The 20,598-nt window shown below is 43.2% G+C and overlaps 1 protein-coding gene across 6 annotated transcripts in view; it reads right to left on the bottom strand.

The window, feature by feature from the left end:
• TRIM42 (tripartite motif containing 42) overlaps positions 1-19,170 on the bottom strand; it is a 49,561-nt gene extending 30,391 nt beyond the window's left edge. For all 6 annotated transcript variants that reach the window (XM_038571056.1, XM_038571054.1, XM_038571055.1 and 3 more), the window contains exons 1-4: positions 18,638-19,170; positions 14,103-14,800; positions 8,780-9,603; positions 5,522-5,746 (exon numbers count right to left, since the gene is read on the bottom strand). In XM_038571056.1, the coding sequence (XP_038426984.1) occupies positions 5,522-5,746; positions 8,780-9,603; positions 14,103-14,800; positions 18,638-18,978 (2,088 nt within the window). In that variant the 5' untranslated portion in view covers positions 18,979-19,170. The remainder of the gene's footprint in view (positions 1-5,521; positions 5,747-8,779; positions 9,604-14,102; positions 14,801-18,637) is intronic.
• Positions 19,171-20,598: the final 1,428 nt, after the last annotated feature.

The raw sequence follows: 20,598 nt of genomic DNA, 5'->3' as shown, positions 1-20,598 counted from the left end.
GACCCACACAGTTCAAACCTGTGTTATGCAAGGGCCAACTATATTTGGAGAAAAGACCTTTAAAGAGGTGATTAAGTGAAAATGAAGTCATTAGGGAGGTCCCTAATCCAATCTGACTGGTGTCCTTATAAAAGGAAGAAATTTGGACACACAGAGACTTGCCAGAGGTGCCCTCACACAGAGAAAAGGCCATGTGAGGTGTCTGCAAACCAAGGAGAGAGGCCCTCAGAAGAAACCAGGCCTGCCAACAACCTGATTTTGGATTTCTGGTTCCAGGACTGTGAGAAAATTCGTGTTGTTTAGGCCACCCAATCTGTAGCATTCTGGTTTGGCAGCCTTAGAAAACAAATACAGTGTTCCAGAGAAATTCTTATACCTCCATCCTGCCCACAAAATGTCACAAATGAGGCTGTTCACTGCAGCATTATTGGAGCCCACCTGGGTGTCCATCCTGGCTGAGTGGACAGGTAAAGTGTGGTGCCCACATTCACCTTGTGAAGGATGAGGCAGCATCAGGACTAAATGTGTATAAAACACTGTGTTCATAGCTAGAGCATAAAAACACAGCTTTCAGGGAGAAAAGGTGAGAAACAAAGTAGGATATGTGGCACAATACTGTTTGTGCAAATTACCAACACATTGAAAACAGTACTATGTAAGAACTCAAAAGCAACAAGATACACGTAAAACGTATTAGAATAGATGTCTGGGAAGGAATGGCCACAAAAGGGAATGCAAACATAGACAAGAAAATGGCCTTGCATAAACCAGTGTTGAAAATGGACCATGAACTGGAGTGTATGATTAATTCAACCCTCTGTATATGAGGTTAAAAATAATAGGTCTGGCTTGGCCTAAATTATCCTCACTCCAGGGTTCAAGTCTGTCTGCAGAGCAAGTAGGGAGAGACTAATAGGGTTCTATTTGCATGAAGGATCAAAAAGCTCTTTGGCAAAAAAATAAATCCTAAAGAGATAGAGAGTGCAAACTCATTTTTCTTTCATTTCAGGGCAGGTTGTTGCTGTATATGGGTGGTGTGGGGTAGGTTTGGGGTAGTTATTCTTTTTTTTTTTTTTTAAGATTTTATTTATTTATTCATGAGATACACAGAAAGAGAGGCAGAGACATAGACAGAGGGAGCCCGATGTGGGACTCAATCCCTAGACCTTGGGATCATGACCTGAGCCAAAGGCAGAGGCTCAACCGCTGAGCCACCCATGTGTCCCTAGGGCAGTTATTCTGAGTGTGGGATAGTGTTGATCACTCAGATTGCCCTGCAGCCTCACCTCCTGAAGATGTGGATCTCAGCCTAGACAGGAGGTCTGAAGTAGGGGCCGAGGTCAAACCAGAAGGGGGATTTCATGAACCCAAGGTAAGATGCTCAGAATGGCTGGGCAGCCTGCCTCTGTGCCTGAAGTTCCAGGCTGGGCAGGAAGGGAGCAGCATTTCAGAGACTCAGAGTAGCTGGCAGAGGGAGCACATGGGAGACACATTAGGTGTGACCTCCAGTACAGACTGAGAAGGAATTTGAGAGGGTGGATGAATGGGGCTGGGGTGGGCACATTTCTAAAGACCTATCAGGAAAGACCAAGAACAGTAGCAGTTTGTGACTATTGCTGGGCTTGAATTTTTTTTTTTTGTTTTTTTTTGTTTATTTATTTATTTATTTATTTATTTAATTAATTAATTAATTAATTAATTTATTTATTTATTTTTTTTTTGTTTTTTTTTTTTTTTTTTTTTTTTTGGGCTTGAATTTTTACTTCCAAATGTAACAGGGGACATCTGGTTTACAGACTGTGGTAGGCAGAATAATGGCCCCCAAAGATGTCCATGTTGTGATCCCAGGAAACTGTGAACATGTTATGTTACACAGCAAAAAGGAATTAAGGTTCCCAGTCAGCTGGCTTTAAGACAGAAATATGCTGAATCATGAGGTGGGTCCACTGTAATCACAAGAGTCCTTCAAAGTAGAAGAGTTGGGCAGAAGAGAGCCAGGGAGATGATGGTGTGAGAAGGACTCAGCTTCATGATGCTGGCTTGGAAATGCAGGAAGGGGCCATGAGCCCAGGAATGCAGGCAGCTGCTGGCAGTTGGAAAAGGGAAGAGAATAAACTTCTCCTAGAGTCTCCAGAAGGAACACAGCTCTGCTCACATCTTGGTTTTACTCAGTGACACCCATTTTGGAAGTCTGATCTCCAGAATTGTAAGATAATAAGTAAATGTGTATGGTTTAAGCTACTAATTTGTTACGGCAATCATAGGAAACCAGTTACATAGATAGTTCCATTTGTTATGGGAAGACTTCCTGGAAGTTAGCAGAGATTGGAAGTCAGAGGGAGACAAAGTAAGGAGGCTCTTTTCAGAAATGGTGGTCAGGAGGGACCCTGGAGACTAGAGGAAGAACAGATTAAATGATATATGACTTGTCTAAAAATACATTTCTCCATTTCTTCGAAACTGTCAGTTAGGCTCTTGGATGTTAGAGGCTGTCAGCTGAGGGCCGTGGGATGAGAGGAATGAGGAGGGCCAGCACAGCACATGTCCTCTGGGGGCTTGCAGCCTAGTGGAGTTGGGGTGGGGTTGGCATACCAGGTTAAGTCCAATGCTCAATCTTGCCTCTCAAAAAAATTTTTTTTTTAAAAAAGTTCTATTCTTACTGCTGTTGGCTTTGACATTCTCCCAGAATCCCAGAGTGAGGTAGCAGGTCCCCAGGGTGGAGCCCACTGACCCACACTTTGCTGAATCTAACTGTGGTGCAGGGGACAAAGAACTCCAGCTTGGATGACACCTAGGTTCCAACTCAACTCCTCCTTCAAGTTTCATGAGGGCCAAGTGTATTCATCAGGAATACACTTTCTCTTCCTGAACCTCAGTGTCCTTATCTCTAAAATAGAGTCAGTAACTCCCCACTTCCAGTGGTTGGTATATCAGTGATAATGAATAGACAGTGTCCGACATGGAGTCAGCCTTCAATAAATGGGACTTTTAAAAAGCATTCAAGTTAATTTTCATGCTTCATGTATTATATTTCGAATAAAATTCCTTAAAAATCAGCAAGTCACAGACTATGAAAATCAAATATGAAAGGTGTTATTTCACTTCCTTTACAAAAGTACATATGATGGAAATATTGTATTTTGGATAAGAAATGATTCGACTTCCTCATTACAGTATTTTAAATGAAACCTTTCAGGAATACCTGCATAGAAGCAATGCCAAAGGAAAAGTATTTCGATTTTATAGGAAAGAACTGAAGTCATTACTTTTATGAAGCTTTATAAATGTCATTCAAACACACCATCTTATTTTCATTTGCTATTGAAGCCTTTACTTATGCAAATCATGACAAATGTTAAGGAAGCCAGTGTTTCCCCTAGAATGCTAATATAATCACAAAGAGGGAGGAAGAATTACTTCTGAAGGAAAAATCTATATTGCAGCTCTGCGAGTCAGATAAAAATGAAGCTTCCAGAAAACCTCATTAATTAGTGCTCTGCTCATTTAGAAATTGTGTTAAAAAGCAAAGAAACTGGAATGAGTTTCCTTCCCATATAGGGAGTACAAATTAATCGCATAAACACAATTTCAGGGGGAATGTTATTTCTTGACTGATTGCATAAAACACTTAGCTTTCAGGCATCTTATGGTACTTTGTAATTATTAATTTTATTCATCAATTTATTTCTTCACTCTTTAATTTAGACATTCATTCATATATTCATTTGTTTGGTCACATTTTCAGTCATGTATTCATTCAATAACCATTAAGAACCTGTGATATGCACAGTGCTGTGGTAAGCATTGTGGGAGAAAGAGAGATGAATTAGACATGAAGTTTGTTCTCAGGGAGTTCAGAGCTTAAGAGGAAGGACAAAACATCTATCTAAGAAGGGCCGACACATTTTAGTCTCTCCACCCCCCTGTCCTTGACCCTCGCATGTAAAAATGACAGGAAATACATTTAAAAAAAAATTAGTAACAGCACTGAGTGCCCTTCATAAGCAAGACATTTTTGAGGAATTTCTGAAAAATGAGAAGGCAGATGGAATTAGATGAAGGAAAAATCCATAGTCAAAAGGACATGCAAAATATGGTAGCAGCTATGGGTGTTTCATGCTTGGGAGAGAAGGGTAGTGATAAAACTTGGGCTCGGAGGCACCTTACTGATAGTGTAACTGGCAGGGGTAGAGCAAGAGGAGCAGCAAGGCAGACTTTCTCATTCCACTTCCTTCCCAGCTAAGTGTCTGACCTCTGTGGGTGGAGGGGGTGCATGTGGGTGCTGGCTCCAGAAGTAGTCCAGATGGACTAGAGAGCCTCCACCTCCAGCAGACTTGCTACTGGTAGGCCAACTAACAGCATAATCCTGCCCCCACCCTACCTCCTGCTTCCCTTCATCGCTAGAGAGAGCAATGAATCAGATTTCCTTCTGCAAACATTTGACCCAAGACAAAGGGAGAGTGGCTACAATCAATGATTGTGTTGATCACATAGAGATTGGGCCAAGAAAATCCAAAACCACAAGCAAGCTGAATTTAGGGGAGGTTATACTACAAACTGGCTGAAAGTCGTGCAGATTTGAGCAGAAGCAGGCATGGACAAGCAGACAGAGGGAGGACAGAGAGACAGAGACAGAGAGAGGAAGGCAGAGGAACTGATGGCTTTTCAGGTCCCGTGGGGACCAGATGTATGTCCTGGCTGGAAGTGGTCTCATGAGACTCCTCTTTCTCTGTACCATAAATTTCCCTTTTCCAAAGCTGAAATGAACAGACTTAACTCTCTTTCCTCTAAAGAATCCCTGATTAAGCCATAACCTACTCTTATCCCAAAGAATATCATCATGATTATATAGTAAGGTAGCTCTGGGAAGTCCCGATATTTTTCTTCCTTTTCTCCATTGAGTATCACTAAAATTATACTCATGAATGCATATCCCTTGGGGATACAAAGAAGAGTCAACCTTGCATCACAAAGAAGATAGGAATAATCCTGTCTCTTCTGTTTGGGAGACCATTCTGACATGCTCAGCGGCTATTCCTTGACTTCCAGATAAACAGCAAATGAAAATTTATAGTATAACTATGCCCAAAATATTGCATGGGACATGCTTATACTAAAAAAATTGTTTGTGTCCTGTATTTATGTTTGCTAAATCTGGCACTCTACACTTGATTTGAGTCACCCTCTTTTTTTGTCCTTCTCATGCCACAATGATCTGCCACAAGGATCCTGAGCTCCTTGAGGGCAAGGATTATGTCTTATTTTCCTCTAAATCTCTACATCCTAAAAGAATGCTTGGCCCAAATGTTTTTTGAATCGAACTGAACTAATAATTCTCAGGCCTCATTTGCCAAGTTGGTTGAGGCCAGCAGCCTTCTCTTTGACCTGAGTTAACAAGTTTTCTGGGAATTAGAGGGGGTAGTCACACAGTAGGTTCTGTGATTTCATGATCATCCTAACAGAGCTGCATCAGAGCTTATAAAGAAAGTCTGTCTGAGAAAAAAAAAAATGTGCACAGTACCTTGCAGATGTCACTCCATTGCCCAGGACCATTGTCGTTGATGGCTCTAACTTTAAACAGATACTCAGTATTGGGGGTCAGATTGTGCAGTTCCAGATTCTGCTGCATTATATCCCGAATTTGCCCACAAAGCTCTGTCCGCACATTGTTAGGAGGGGTAGTAATGAGTTCATAAAATTCCATCTCAAAAGAGTCCACATCTTCTGTTGGGCATGTCCAATAAACCTATGAAGCAATGAACATGTGGCTGTGATACTAATATATACCATTCAGCTTTCTTTCCTATAAAGATTTGTGTCACTGTCAGTGGGGTGAGTTTAAGCTGACCCCAACTCTTCCAGCTGCTACGGACTTTGGCATAGACTATGTTCAACAGCCTTGAAAGGCTGCCTGATAAGGCCTAACATGTTGCTCGTGATGCATTTCAAGAACAAAAGAATGCCCCTCTGGGTTCTGTTACCATCACCCAAAATGACGGGACCACTGTTCTTACACAACTAAGCAAGGTAGATGCCATTTATTGAACATGTTCTATGCATCAGATTCTCTGTCAGACATTCCTTTACTCACCTAGTTTTTACAACTCCCTTAAAGGGAAATTTTATCATCCCATTTTACAGTTAAGGCTCAGGAAGGTTACATTTAGCAATTTCTAATAGAACCACAGACCAACCAAGATGAAAAGTGTATCTATTCCAACCCTCTCTTTTACACACAAGGAAGTAGAATACCAGAGAGGTGAAATGACTTACCCAAGTTATGGAGAATATATGTTCACACTCAAAACATAAAATTTCAACTTTTGGAAAGAGATATTTAACAAGTGTCAATTAGCAGCTTGTGCCTGGGATATAAATATTTTATACTGATTATATTTCTATGCAGTTACTGTGTTCTTAAAGTTTTAATAAATTCAAATGTTATTACATTTATATAATTAATTTTTTAATACTCATAAGAGCATACATTTTTGTGAATTTATATAATTTTTGGTTATTTTTATATATTTATACTTGTAAAACTTTTTATAAATTTATATAACTCATCAGTAAAAATTATTTTTTTTTCTGATTATCAAAACTAACATACTCATTGTAAAAGACCTGGAAAGTATAGAAAAAATATAAGGGGTGAAAATAAATATCACTTATAATCCCCAAATTCTGTTAATAATTAATTTCTTTCCAATTTTGGGACATACACAAATACAGAGATACACATAATTTGGATTATATTGCTTTGATTCTTCTTTTCTTTCACTTGTTATACTTTACATATTTCCCTATATTATGAAAAACTTAGTAAAGCACCACTTTAATAATTGTCCCATAAGTGATTTAATCTTTCATAGTTGAACATTTAGGTTGTTTCTAATTTTATAGTCTAATAAATAATGATGCAATGAAGACTTTTGGGGCATGAATCTTTATCTGAATTTTTAATCATTTCTCTGGGAAAGATTTCTAGAAATAAAATTGAATTTTTAGAAAAAACTCCTTAGGATTTTTAAGATACATATTGACAAGTTATAAGACTAACATTAAGGATTTTTCCTATGCCAAAAGCCTAAGAGGACTGTCAACCATCATTTGTGAGAGAAAGCAACATTAAGTTAATCTTTGGCATTACTGAGCACTATGTTTCCCATGTGAATTCCATCCCATCATCCTAATAGGGATCAATGATATCTTCACACCAAAAACCACTATTTGGTAGTAGGTTTAGGTGTTCTGTCTCTGTCTCTCTCTCTCTCTCTCTTTTTTTAGGTGTCCTCTTTTGACAATGTCTTGCTTGACTAGGTTTTCCTATGTAGGCCTGTTTCTTGGGCTCCTCCAGGGACCACTAGCCAGTGGCATGGAGTGACTGTTTTCCAAGCCCAAGTATGGAGCAGATATCACTAGTCCTTCCCTTCCAGAGCAAGAAACTGCCAACCTCCTAAGCAATCTAAGTTGCATGGAGAGACCTAAGGTCATAACTGAGCTAATGTCACATACACTTTAGGCTTTGCTGATCTAGTTTCATTGGGAGATGAAAGTTCAGCTGCTCAGTTGTGGGTATCTCTTACATGAAGGGCAGAGATACTTTGCTGTGTCTGATAGCCCATGGGAAGGTATATTCTACTTTGCAATGTAGGTCATTCTTGCTGGCAATTATAGACTCTAAAACACAGATTATGATGTCTCAGGAGAACAGCAAAGTAAAGCTTGGTCAGTGTCTGGCTTTCATTTTCTTGCTTTTAGACCCTTGATGTTAAAGTGTGGTGTGCAGACTGGCAGCAATGGCAACACCTGGAAGGTTGTTAGAAACATAAAATCTCAGGACCCCCTGAGGCCCACTGAAACAGAATCTGAATTTTAACAAGACTTCCAGGTGCACATTAATGTTTGAGAATCAATGGGTTAGAGTTCAAGGATGCTAAAAATCTTTGGGAGCGTTCTCAAAACAAAAGATGGGTGGCAAAAGATGGGTTTTGCCACACAAAAGCAGGCCAAGGGCTGGTCTGGAAGATGTCCGTGTAGGGAACCCTAAGAGAGGCAAGGTAGCTCTAATAGAATATCTAATTGCAAGTTATTCTGTTTCCCTCCCTGAACCTTCATAACACATTCTATAAACAGTTCAATGTAGATTCAGCTGGATTTGAAAGGAATATCAAGGGAAGGGTCATTTGTCCATGTTAAGCCAAGAGGGTCAGGGAGGAGTTGTGTCCCCTGAAGTCAGATGATAGAAGCTATAGAGGTCTGTGAGAGATCCACGTCCCCCAAAATTTGAATCTCAGTAGGTTAGAATTGGAATTCCACTGGGGATTATCCTTCCATTCTTTCCAAATCATCGAGAGTATGGACACTTTCTTTAGGAAAGGTAGCAATTTAGAGGAATCACAGCCTATATTTCTAACTTGAATTTCTGTGTTCTCTCTACTCTTATAGGTTTTCCCCTGGGAAATATTACACCCTCCAATCAGTCTCTTCATATTACTTTGGTTCCCAATTGGATTGCCCTTGAATGGGGTTGGGGCTTTCAGGATGTATTTTTGTCTATGAGTTAAATATGTTGTTTGGTTTAAGCCAATCTTGGGGTACTTAAGATTTTAGGAACTTATCCCTTTTGAATGGGCTGACCCTGAGGAATGCAAAGGAGCAGACTTGAGTGACTAGACCCTAGAGGTCAAAGAGGTAAGTGCAACCTTTTCTGACTACCCACTTCCATTTTGTACCCCACATCCTCCCACCTTCCCCACAGGCCCAGAGCCTTTCTTACCTTGGCGGCTCTAGGATACACCAGAGTCTGGTAGATAACAATTGGGCCTGGGGTCTTCACAGAACCATCATTGAATGAGTACCAGTTGTGGAAGCTGTTGCTGTTCTGCACAGACTGGTTTTCTGCCCCTGCGCTCCAGTATGTATAGAGGCCATCTGTGGGTTTGGCAGGTGAGGCAGATTGGGCTCGCCCATAGGCTTCCAGACCCATCTTGGCCTTCTCACCACCCGTGGCATTGAAGGACAACAAGGAGGAGCTTCGCTGGTATATCTGTTGGTTGTCGAAGCTGTGAGTGCTGAAAGTAACCTTCCTGGCCATCATCATTTCTGAGTGCATGGGATAGTGGGAGGGCAAGGAGTCCCCTGAGGAGCATACCTTCTTGGGTCCTGTGGGGAAGAGCTCATGGATGGCACTGCTGAGCTCAGCAAAGTCCAGGGGCATACAGTGCAAGGAGTGTAGCCGGAGTTGCGGGTCAGGCCTATAGGTGCTCTGGATGCCATCTTCGATCTGGTCCACGAGAATCTTGGCAGACTGCAGGAACGCCACCTGGCCTGTCTCCTTCAGTGCTTCCTTGGAATAGGCGATCAGGCCATCCATTTCATTCACTTTCATGGTTGTGACGTACACATATTTTTCAATCTCCTTCTGCCTAGACACCTCCAGATTCTCTATCTGCTCCATGATGGACTTCTCCTTCTCCTGTAGAATGCTGCGCAGCTTGAGAAATCCATTTCGGATCTCTTTTCGCTTCACCTCCTTGTCAGCTTTAAAGCTGTTTTTTAAAATGTTGAACTCCATTAGGTCATTATCAATCTCATAGCGGACTGCAAAACAACCAGGTTAGTTACTTTCGTTAAAATTTTCATCTCCCCAGGTGTCAAAGCCGATGGCAGACTGGAGAAATTTCCCATGGATCACGAGAAAGTGGGCAGAGAGGGAGGGAAGCCTCTTGTAGTTGAACTGAATTAGGCTAGAACAGGTTTATGAGGTGTATCTGGCCTCCCTCAGGACCCCCCTCTCGGCCTCCTTATCTAATACTTCCCTCAGGAATAACAGCCTTTCTTTCTTGGCATAGTTATATCTAATTTCGGTGGCCCTGGGTTGAAATGGAAAGTCCAAGGCCACCCTTGATATGAATTTTTACCAGATTTCTCTTGTCACCATATTGGACTTGAGAAGAGGTGATGGTTTTCCCTATGTGAAAGGTAATAAGCTTCTTCAGGGGCAAGAGAAAGAACTAAATTTCTCACAACTTCTAAATGCTGCCTCGCCTGCCTCATTCACCAAAAACCTAGCCCTAGATAACAGGAGGAAATCAGCCGGGCTCCCTCTCTTGCCTTGCCCCCATTTCCTTCCAAGAAAGAGTCTGCTATTGCACTCAAGGAGAACCTAATTTTTCCTGTATCCTCTTATGTGGCTTTGGATTTTAGGTTCACTTAGGCATTCAACAAACATTCACTAAACACCTGTTTCATGTCACATGCCTTCCAAGGTAATAGCGATACAGATATGAATATGAAAGGGCACTGATGCTCAAGGCACTCATAAATATGATGATACTACAGTATAGAGGGTGCTAAGACAGAATGTATGTGGCACATCTCTGTGAAATGAGCACCTTTGTTGGCTTTACAGTGATTTAGGCATCAGGCAGCAACAGCTATGTGAAGACATGTCAACCTTCTGTGGCCTAAAGGTAAGATCTTATCCTGAACAGCCAACTTTGCAGTGAATTGATGGGCTATAATTCTCACCAAATTTTACTCAGGAGTAGGGGTGCCCAAGAATTATTTTGTACTTGGTTCTTAACATTGTCCCGGGTGCAGAGTAAGCTGGACTTTTGTGGGTGGTGGCCATTGGAATAATGATGTGCATTTGAGTAAGAGAAACTCAGGAATCCTTTTGGGCCATGAGAACCGGTGTGACTGCTGTCTTGGTTATCACTATGACTAGGATGTGTAGAAGGGCTTGAAAGGTATTTATTCAGTGAAAGTCAATGTGTCCTGTTTTTTAACATCTTTAGGGTAAATGTCACTCTCTGGCCTATTTTGTGAAGCTGCCGTTTCCTCTGCCCTCAAGCTGGCACAGAAGGAATGAGGAGGCGATACAGATGGGGGCTGAACAGGAAACAATCAGGTGATTGCAGAGGTGCTGAGAAGTGCTTCCTGCTCTCCCCTGATGCAAACTCTACTGTGGCTTATGGCAGCTGAAATTCAACTTTATTCATTCATTTCTTTGACTATTCAATAGTTACTCACTGCCAAAGAAACTTGTAGGAAATTCCTTGCTTTATTAGGGATTAAGTTTGTGTAAACTCCTGAGAGGTAGGATAAAAATTCCTTAGTTGAGGGGGAAAGAGGCAGCACCAAGAGAAAAGAAAGAGGAGGCCAGAAGCACTCCTCCCCCATCTTACAAATATGACAGCTTTCCAAGAGCTGGTCCTAGAGCAAAGTTAAATCAAGATCTCTTTCAGGCAATACTCTTAAAAGTAGGTATTATTTGTTAACCATTTATTATAGACCAGACCTATATGATACACATATTATGGATCACATCTCTATATTATCATATACAACACGTATCTTCCTATGAGGAAGATATTGTTCCCATTTATAGATGAGGAAACTAAGGCTCCAAGAAGTTAAGTTACTGTCCAGTGTCACACAGCTAGTAAATGGGAGAGACCAAGTCCTATCTCTAATTCTATAAGTCTGACTCCAAAGGCTATGTTTTGAATTGCTCCAGTGTGGTTCTCAGCCCTCTATGAGCTCCAAAATCCCCTGGGGAACTTTATTTTTTTATTTTAAAAATTTTATTTATTTATGAGAGAGAGAGAGAGAGGCAGAGAGGCAGAGATATAGGGAGAGGGAGAAGCAGAGGGAGAAGCAGACTCCCTATGGGGAGCCTGATGCAACACTTGATCCCAGGACCCTGGGATCACAACCTGAGCCACCCACATGCCCCTTCTAGGGAACTTTAAAGAAAACTCTTCTCTTGACCTCACTTGCTGAGATTCTGAGTTGGCCTGAGTTGGGGCTCAGGAATCCAGATGAGGCATTTTGCTGCTGCAAATTAGAATCTAATTCAAGGAATTTTGGGGGGATCTTGTTAAAAATGCAGATTCACATGAAATTAGTATGGGTGGGGCCTATGATTCTGCATGCCTAACGGGCTCCTGAGTGGTGCCATTGTTGCTGGTCCTAGTTAGCTCCCCAGGTGGTTCCAATGTGCAGCTGGGATCAACACCACAGTTCAATCAATTGACCCAAACTTGATCTTCCCTCCCAGGCCCAGAGTTTCTCAGTGTATTGTCAGATCATCTGCTTTTGAATTACCTGAAGATCTGTTTAAAATGCAGATTTATGGCACCTTCCCCAAAAGTGAATTGAGTCCTTAAGAGCAAGTTTGAACCCTGGTTACAAAAATGGGGGGGTGGGTGGGTGTGGGTAGTGGTAGTTCCCTTAGCAAGGATAGGCAGGGTTAAATTCTTTACCTACATATAAATGGATATGCCTTGAAGGTGACCCCTGTCTCCTTCCAATTGCTGGGCTCTCTGGAATTTGTACTGGTGTCCCTTTACACTGAATTGAATTTCATTGTCTGGTTCCTAGGTGCCCTGGACTCTCAGAAACTACCTTGGGTTTCTCCTGTGTTAAAAATCCAGGCTTCCTGTGGTTGCATGGGGGCCACAGCAGACTGTAGGCAGCAGTCCTTTCCCCATGCTGAGGCCCCAGAGAATCTAGCTGAGCCAAGGTAGGGAGTTAAGAAAACCTTAAGAAAACCCATTAGGAACTAAAGGGGCTACCCATTTACTTGGCAATGTGGCTCCTTTAGAGTTTCTTTAATATAGAGACTTCCCTGGTGGTGGTTCTAAAACTGAATAAATATCAATTGATAAACAGTGTCTCCTAGTAGAAGTAATTGAGAAATGAAGGTATTCCAGAAATATCTATGCTAGGGAGAGGTACTAGGTGACAGAGTTAGCAAAGTCCATCTCTGACCCATTTCTATGTCCAACAGGACCTCTGTGCAGCTCAGAGAAAAACTGCCTCCCACTCATATGTTCAGGCATGTTTACACATGGACACTGAAATATCTGACAAAGGGAAAGGGCTGGGGTGATCTGGTGCACTTTGGTCACTTGACTGTCGTCCACTTCTTAAGGAAACAGACCACAGATGATGGTGGTGGTGGTGGTTTCTGTTGCTTTTCTATCTTTCAATATTCAGATCCTAGTCACTGTTTAGCACAGGGTAGGTTGTCAAATGAATATTATGGATTTAACATGGGCGTTGGGGTCAGATGGACCAGATCTGCCCATTTACTAGCTGCTTTGTGTCAATGACTTCTTGGAATCCCTGTTGTCTTATTCATGGAGGAAATTTTAGTGCCTGTACTGTAGGACGATTGAGAAGATTAGGCCTGGGCAAAGTAGGCCTCTCTTCAAGGAAGCTATTCCCAGGGGGCAAAAAGCCCTAAAAGGATATCTGAAATCCTCATGTCTAATCAGGTGGATCAACACCCAGACACTATGGGTTTCTTTGCTGAACTCTGCAAAATATTGTTGTACTGCATTCTAGCGTGGAAACTAGGGTAAGTTTCCCTTATACAAACTGTACCTATTTTATAGGTAGCCAATATAAAATAACCCTGAGCAGGCATGCAGAAGAAAAACCAGCTGTTGGCCACAATATTATTGGCTATTTTTGAGTTTTTCTGTTATTATATGTTTGCTACTAGTTCATTTACTTTGCTGTTTGCAAGTTTTGAGAAAACATTGTCAAGGAAAACTTAAAATGAGATAATTCTCAATGTGGACTTAATTCTTTCCCTCTGCAAATTGGGAAAATATCAAAGATATCCAACTTTAGTGACAAAACGCTTTAGAAAGGCTCACAGATCTTTGTGATACTAGAAGATCAAATTTTCATTTTCCAAAGGAGGAAATGAGGTCCAAGGTCATGAGGATTATAACCAAGATGATAGAATCTTTCTGTGCTGATTATGTGCCAGATACTTTTTTGCATGCTTCACTTAGAGTAACCTATTTAATCCCTACAGTCACCCAATGGAGTTACTACTGCTATGCCTATTTTACAGATGGGAAAACCGAGGCACAGGGAAGTTAAGAGGCTGATGGTAGTTGCCATGCATGCACACCAGGCCAATGCCTTTCAGCCCCGTTCAGTGTTTCCCAGTGCTTAGATTGCCCCAAGGTGGGGTGGGGCGGGGAGGCCCTCCCCAAACAGCCTGCGCAGAGCCATTTTCCCCATCAGTTCCTGGATAAGGAGTTACTGTGCAGGAGAGGGAAGGGGACCAGAACCTGCTTTGAACTTGGCGATGGCGCTGAAGAGTGCGGCGGCCCTTTCGGAGCAGGCATCGATGAGGCTGATGGTGTCGTGGCCGTTGTGGAAAGCCGTCTTGCAGAAGGTGCAGAGCAGCTGGTTGTCGTGGCGGCAGTACTCAGTGATGCGGCTGGACGGGTGGTGGATGCAGATCTTCTCATCCTGGTCCTCGGTGCTGGTGTCCACGAAAACGTGGTCCTGCATGGCCACGTCCGAGTGGAAGGTCTTGAGGCAGTCGTTGCACAGGTTGAGACGGCAGGTGATGCAGCGCTTGTAGGCAATGCGCCGGTTGCGGCAGACCTGGCAGACGATGGGCCCGGAGGAGCGGTCGAAGCGCCACTTGAGGTAGCCGTGCTGCTGCATGTAGCGCTTGGTGAGCCGCCCGCGCAGGTAGTTCTCGGGCAGCTGCATCTTGTGGCTGTAGGGCATGCAGTGCGAGCGGCTGCACACGGGGCAGATGAGGATGAAGAAGTTCTCTGTGACCTCGGCGTGTTTTTGCAGCTGCCGCAGGCACTTCTCGCACAGGCTGTGGTTGCAGGGCAGCATGAAGGAGTGCAGGCGCAGCCGGCTGCACATGGGGCAGGAGAGATGGTCCACCAGGTTGCTGTTCGCAGGTGTGGGCTTCACTTCATCCACTTGGGTGTCGCTGGCCCCGATGCGCAGCGCGGTCTTGGAGCTGGAAGGAGAAGCAGACATGGGGAGAGCTTTAGGAGGCATGCCCCAGAGCTCACCCGAAAGAACTGGGGATCACTGCAAGGCAGGCCAGTTGATGGCAGGGAGCATCGGCTCTGGGCCAGGGCCCCCCACAGGGTTCTAAAGGCGCCTCCACTATTCTTTTAGCTGGGTGATCTCAGGTCAGTTAGTTAACCTCTCTCTGCCTTTTTTCTCGCTATAAAATTTGCAGTCACATTATAGAGTTTCTTGAGGGGATTAAAATTACATTTAATACGTACAAAGCTTGAGAGTGGTCCCTGGAACACAGTAAGTAGTAGACAAGTGCATGTTGTGATTTTTGAGCAAGAGAAAGCAGGATAGACTGGCCTGGCACCATCAGTTGGGCCTTGGTGTTCTGTGACATTACTGGGGGGCCACAGAACTCCAACACCTGAAAAGCCATTCTGGAACTGTGATGGAGCAAAGCAGAAATAAGACCACTTCATCCTCTTTGAATGTAAGCCAAACAAGAACATCGTCCAAACCACAAAAGTAACCAAACTCAGCTTATTCTGGTTAGTGGGAGTGACTGCTGTTTTTTCACCAGTTGCAGTGTTAGGCACCCTGTGTTCTTCCCATCTTGTAGACAAGATTTTTTTTTTTTTTTTATCAAGCTATCCACTAGGAGATCTACCCCCACGTCCTCACCCAAAATGAAGCTAAATCCCATAATAACTTGCTGATGCCTTCTTACTGAGACACTTCACTTCTAACCATGCTGTTATGTTCTCACTTGTTGCAATGACTCGATAAATCCAATCCTATCCACCTATAGGTATGTTCTTGGTGAGTTTCGCTTGGTGGGCATTGACATCATCATTGTTATTGTACGTAGGATGGAACACAGAAGAGGATGGGTACAGTGTCCTTCCCAGGACACCAGGAGGTCAGTCCCTGAGCCAAGCCTGGAACCTGTGTGCTTCAACCAGAAGACCCAGAGGTAAGAGTTAAGAGTCTAGGCTCTAGGGGCGAGTGCTCATGCTGAAGTACAACCTTTAGAGTTGTGCCTTTGAGGTGAGTTTCTTACCTATCCCCTTCTCAGTTTCCTCATCTGTAATTTGAAGCTCAAAGTTCACAATACTATGTACTTCATGAGAATTTTATAAAGTCTACATGAGGTAAACCATGAAGTCCTTAACTGCTGGTGCACAGTAAGGTCTCAATAAATGTGGCCACTGCAAATACTCCCCTCAGGTACTAGCCAGCTAATGTCCATAGTAGAGGACAACAATGGTCAAATCCAGGAAAAGTGTGTGTTTCTACTGTTTGGTTTGTGTGTGTGTGTGTGCGTGCGTGCGTGCCTGCATATGTATGTGTTGATTCTTTGTCTAATAGTTGAGGCTGATTTCATATATTTAATTCTAAGAATCATGGATGAAGAAGAACCATAGATGAAGTAAAAGGATACTAGTAAAATTCAAGTGCATGTTCTAAGAAGCTATAATCAGGGCAAAAAGCAGTTTCTGAAAATAAGTAAGTTTGCTGTGAGGATTGAAGTGGAAACAGATACACAATTTGTGACTATTCCTGTCTCTTCACATTAGTGATATTTGGGTGTTGATTTTGACATTATGGCTGTATTCTCATCTACTTCTGGCTTCTTGCAGTCTCTAGATGCCCCTATCTCCTTCCCCATCCCTTAGCCAAGGACCTATCTCTTAGAGCTCAGATAGTCAAAGGTGCTGCCCAAGCATACTGGGAAGGAGTGCCCCTGTGGTGATAGAGTGCCTCTTGTGGGGACTCAGGTTCCTGGAAAGCTCATCCTTTAGGAATTTGGATACTAGGTCCTAGGCCTGCTCTCCTCCGTGTTCTCAGCCCCATTCCCTCTCTGCTTTCTCGGTCTCCTGCCTGGGCCCTGCAAGGAGTCGCTAGAGGTACAGTCAGTTGTACATGTGATAGCTGGATGAACCTCTAGTTCAATAAGGTGGGACTCTGAGAATCATGGTGTAATATAAAGGGAGACAACATGAGAAATCAGGAAGAGGGGGGAAGGGAAGGTAATGTTGGGGGAAGAAAGAGAGAACAGGGATGAGAGACAGGTAGCCCAGAGAGCTGGGATGGAGGTGAAAAAGGAAGTGAGAAAGAAATGGGAAATTCAGAGCTGCATGAGACCAGAGTGGGGCTGGATGAGCAAGGTGCTGAGCAGGAAGTGGCAATGAGGAGCATGGAGGCAGTGATGCAGAAACCAGGGGAGAGGCCAGTTGGAAGATAAACCTCAGTGTACCCACTGCCTACCTACTTCCTGACACTTGCAGTTGGATCTCTGACCATCTTCTGAAAGCCTCAGACTTGGACCTGGGCATTCAGTGGCCATGGTTCCATGCCCAAAGAGCCACCAAACCCAGTAGCCTTGCCTTCTTGCTGAGATATCCAGCCTCTTCTCCTTTGCACAGCTCCCTCCTTACAATTTAGGCCTAATTCTCCTAGTACCTGGGTTCTTACTGTGTCACCTGGCAGGTCTCCCAGCTTCCCTCCTGTTCCCTCTAGGCCATATGTAATATAGAATCACCTGGGGTGGATTTTACAATTCTGATGTCCAGGTGATACCCCAGACCAATGATACCAGAATGTCTGGGGATGAGGATCTTTGTAAAGATCTCCAAGTGATTCCAATATAAAGCAGAATTTGGGAGCGACTGACCTAAGGCATCTTTCCAAAGCACCAATGTCATCCCTACTCTGTTAAAATGTGGTCAGTGACTCTCCATTGCTGAACATGCAGAAAATAGGGCAGTTGAGTCAAGAGGGAGGAGTGTGGATGCTACTTTCTGCACCTGAGAACTTCTGGACTTGCATCTAGGACCCCTGGGTTCTCTACTCATGCAAATACCACAAGAGGTTCATGAATGGAGGGTAACGTTTGTTAAGCATCTATTACTAAGTGCTGAACTACAAAATGGATAATATTTTTTTGTGTGTGAATTCACTGAACCTTTGCTCATGGAATTGCTTTGCTTCAAACCTGCCTCTCATTTTCTGCCTCTCCAAATGCTGCCATCTTACAGTACTGAGCTTTGATCTTTTCTCCTCTAAGAAGTCTGTCTTTGCTACTCCAGACTCTCCTCAAATATGACATAAAAGGACTGCCTCCATCAGAGCAGGAAGAGAATATGCAGTGCTTGACACAGGGGGCTAATGCCCCATGGAAGTAATTGCGACCTTAAGTTCTTAAGCAGGAACTGATGGCCATCTGGGGTACTTCATAGGACACAGGAGCCAAAAGTGGCCTGGGGAAGTTGTTAACTTTCCCAATAAGTGTTGAAGGTATCAAAAGTTCAGAGGAGGAAGAAAAAGGACAATTTACATTTTATATCACATAACAGATTACAAAACACATTTTATATCACATAACAGATTACAAAACACAAATCCCTGTACCCACCGAACCATGGCAGATATTATACTGAACACTTTGGAGTACAGCATTTTTAAGTAAAGACACAGATTCTGGGTTCAAAATCTGGGTGCATCTTACCAGCTATGTGATCCTGGGCAACTTAACCTTTTAAAAGCTTAGTTTCCTCAGTGGTGTGGTGGGTGTGGGCAGTGCCTGGTAGGTGGCTTATAGATGAAGTATTAGCTCCTGTTTGGTGCAGGTGAGAGAGTGCAGTGCTCATTCACTTGGCTGGTGGGGCATGGATTTGGAACTCAGGGCTAGATGCAGTTACTGGCTGTTTAGGACACACTCAATTGTTACAAAATTCTTGGCCTCCTTTTTTCAGATAGAGAAATGGCTTGCGGGTAAGGGCATCTAGGAGCCCACAGCTGGTGAGGGTCCCATGGGGTGCCTGGCACTTACGAGGTGCGGATGCTCCTGAGGCGGCCCTTGCGGAACGTGATGGTGGCATTGCGGCAGCAGCGGCTCTCATAGTAGTAGCACTGGAGGTTGCTGCTGGTCGTGCAGCAGCATTTGCAGTTGGGGTCATTGGCCCAGGAGCAGCAGCACCAGTGGCAGTTGGGGTTCTCGGAGCAGGTGCAGTGGCAGCACTGGCAGTTGCGCTCATCCTTATACGGGCAGGGGAAGCAGGTACAGTTCCGCTCTGAGGTGAAGAGGAACTTGCAGCACAGACAGGAGCATAATCGAGGACAACATCTCTGCCATGTACAACATGGAGAGCAAACACACATAGCAGTCTCCATGGCGCCTACATGATCACCACCGGCTGTCTAGGGCTCTAGACATCTCTATCAGAATCTTGCCGTCTCCTAGGGAGTGGGTCCCTCCCCGACTCTGATGAGGCCCTCAGCTTGGAGGTTGCAAGAAGTTGGCTTTGTGAGGGTTTCACAGGTGGTGTCCCTACTAGGAAGCTCCTGGGCTGGCATTTACATATATCAGCCTGAGGCCATTTGCTTATGTCACAATCCCTGTCTCCCCACCATGTCTCACCATGCTGGTTGGATGAGATGTGGGGGGTAGTGCAAGGGGTGGGGAGCTGATGGACAATCCATGCTTCCATAGGATCGGTTCCAAAGGAGGGTTAATGCAAAGAGCATCCTGGAGGTTTAGCTGTCACTCATCATCTTTTGGTTTATGGGGTGAATTTCAGAAGCTATTTCTCTTTGATGATGTTTTCCCCTGCGACTTTGGCTAGTTGACTTCAGGGTATGTCTTCATGGGCTGAAAAGCCTGGGTATGATTGATTGGAAGTGGACTGACCTCGGGCCTTTTCTGCATTGATTGAACTCTTTATGCAATGAACAAAGCACAGTGTTTACAAATCATGGCCACATTTAAGGAGAATTACCATTTGGAGAAGGAATTAAGGGAAATAAAAAAGATAGGGGTTCACTTAGGCACATCTTTCAGCAGTCATTGAGTTTGTCCATTGCTGCATAGCCACTGGTGACTTTCATGAGGCTTCATGCATATGTCACTCTGAATATTTCTTGGCTTTTTTGTAGCCTCGTGGGGTTTGGCTGAGGTTCAAGCTCTGTTTTCCTCCCCGCTACCCACTCCTTCCACCCCATGGTCTCTTATCAAGAGGCTGGAACTTTACATGAAAATCTCTAACTCTTAAGTATGTGCTCAGTATTTCTAGAAATGATCTTATATTTTAGGGGAGAGTTTTGCTTTCTACTTTGCAACTTGCAAAGATTAAAAGAGAAGAAATTTCATGGTCATACTACCCTATGGTATAAACACTTATTTTTCCAAAAAGAGCAGAAGTGAGAGCTGAATTTGGCAAGGAGTTTATTGCATAATTTATTATCTCTCCCTGTGATTATCACCTTTATATTAGGAAAGAACATTCACTGAGTACTAACTGCCAGTCACACATTGGTTTTAGATTACCACAAATGAAAATTCTGGATCATAGGGTAAGTGTTTTATTATTATATTTTGATAGATTACTACTAAATTGCTTACCTAAATGAACGTGCCAGTTTATATTGACATCAAGAACGTACGGGAGACACTTTCCCTCCACATTTTCCAAAACTCAATTTTATCAATATTCCTCTCTATCTCCCAGGCACAGAAGTTTGAGTTTCACTCCTGGATTGATAGTACATTTTCATCATTTCATCTGTGCAAGGCTCCTTGTTATTTTAGTTTTTTTTCTTATTTTAGTTTTTTTTAATTTTAAAACTTGTATTTTATTGAGACATAATTCATTTATCATTAGAATCACCATTTTAAAGTGAACAATTCAGTGGTTTTAGTATATTCACAAGATTGTGCAACTATCACCATTTTCTAATTCCAGAACATTTTCATCACCCCAAAAAGACCACCTGTACCCATACCCATCACTGTCT

Source organism: Canis lupus, chromosome 23 (genome assembly GCF_011100685.1).
Source record: "Canis lupus familiaris isolate Mischka breed German Shepherd chromosome 23, alternate assembly UU_Cfam_GSD_1.0, whole genome shotgun sequence".
Taxonomy (NCBI): Eukaryota; Metazoa; Chordata; class Mammalia; order Carnivora; family Canidae; genus Canis; species Canis lupus.
This window is presented reverse-complemented; position numbering and strand designations above follow the sequence as displayed.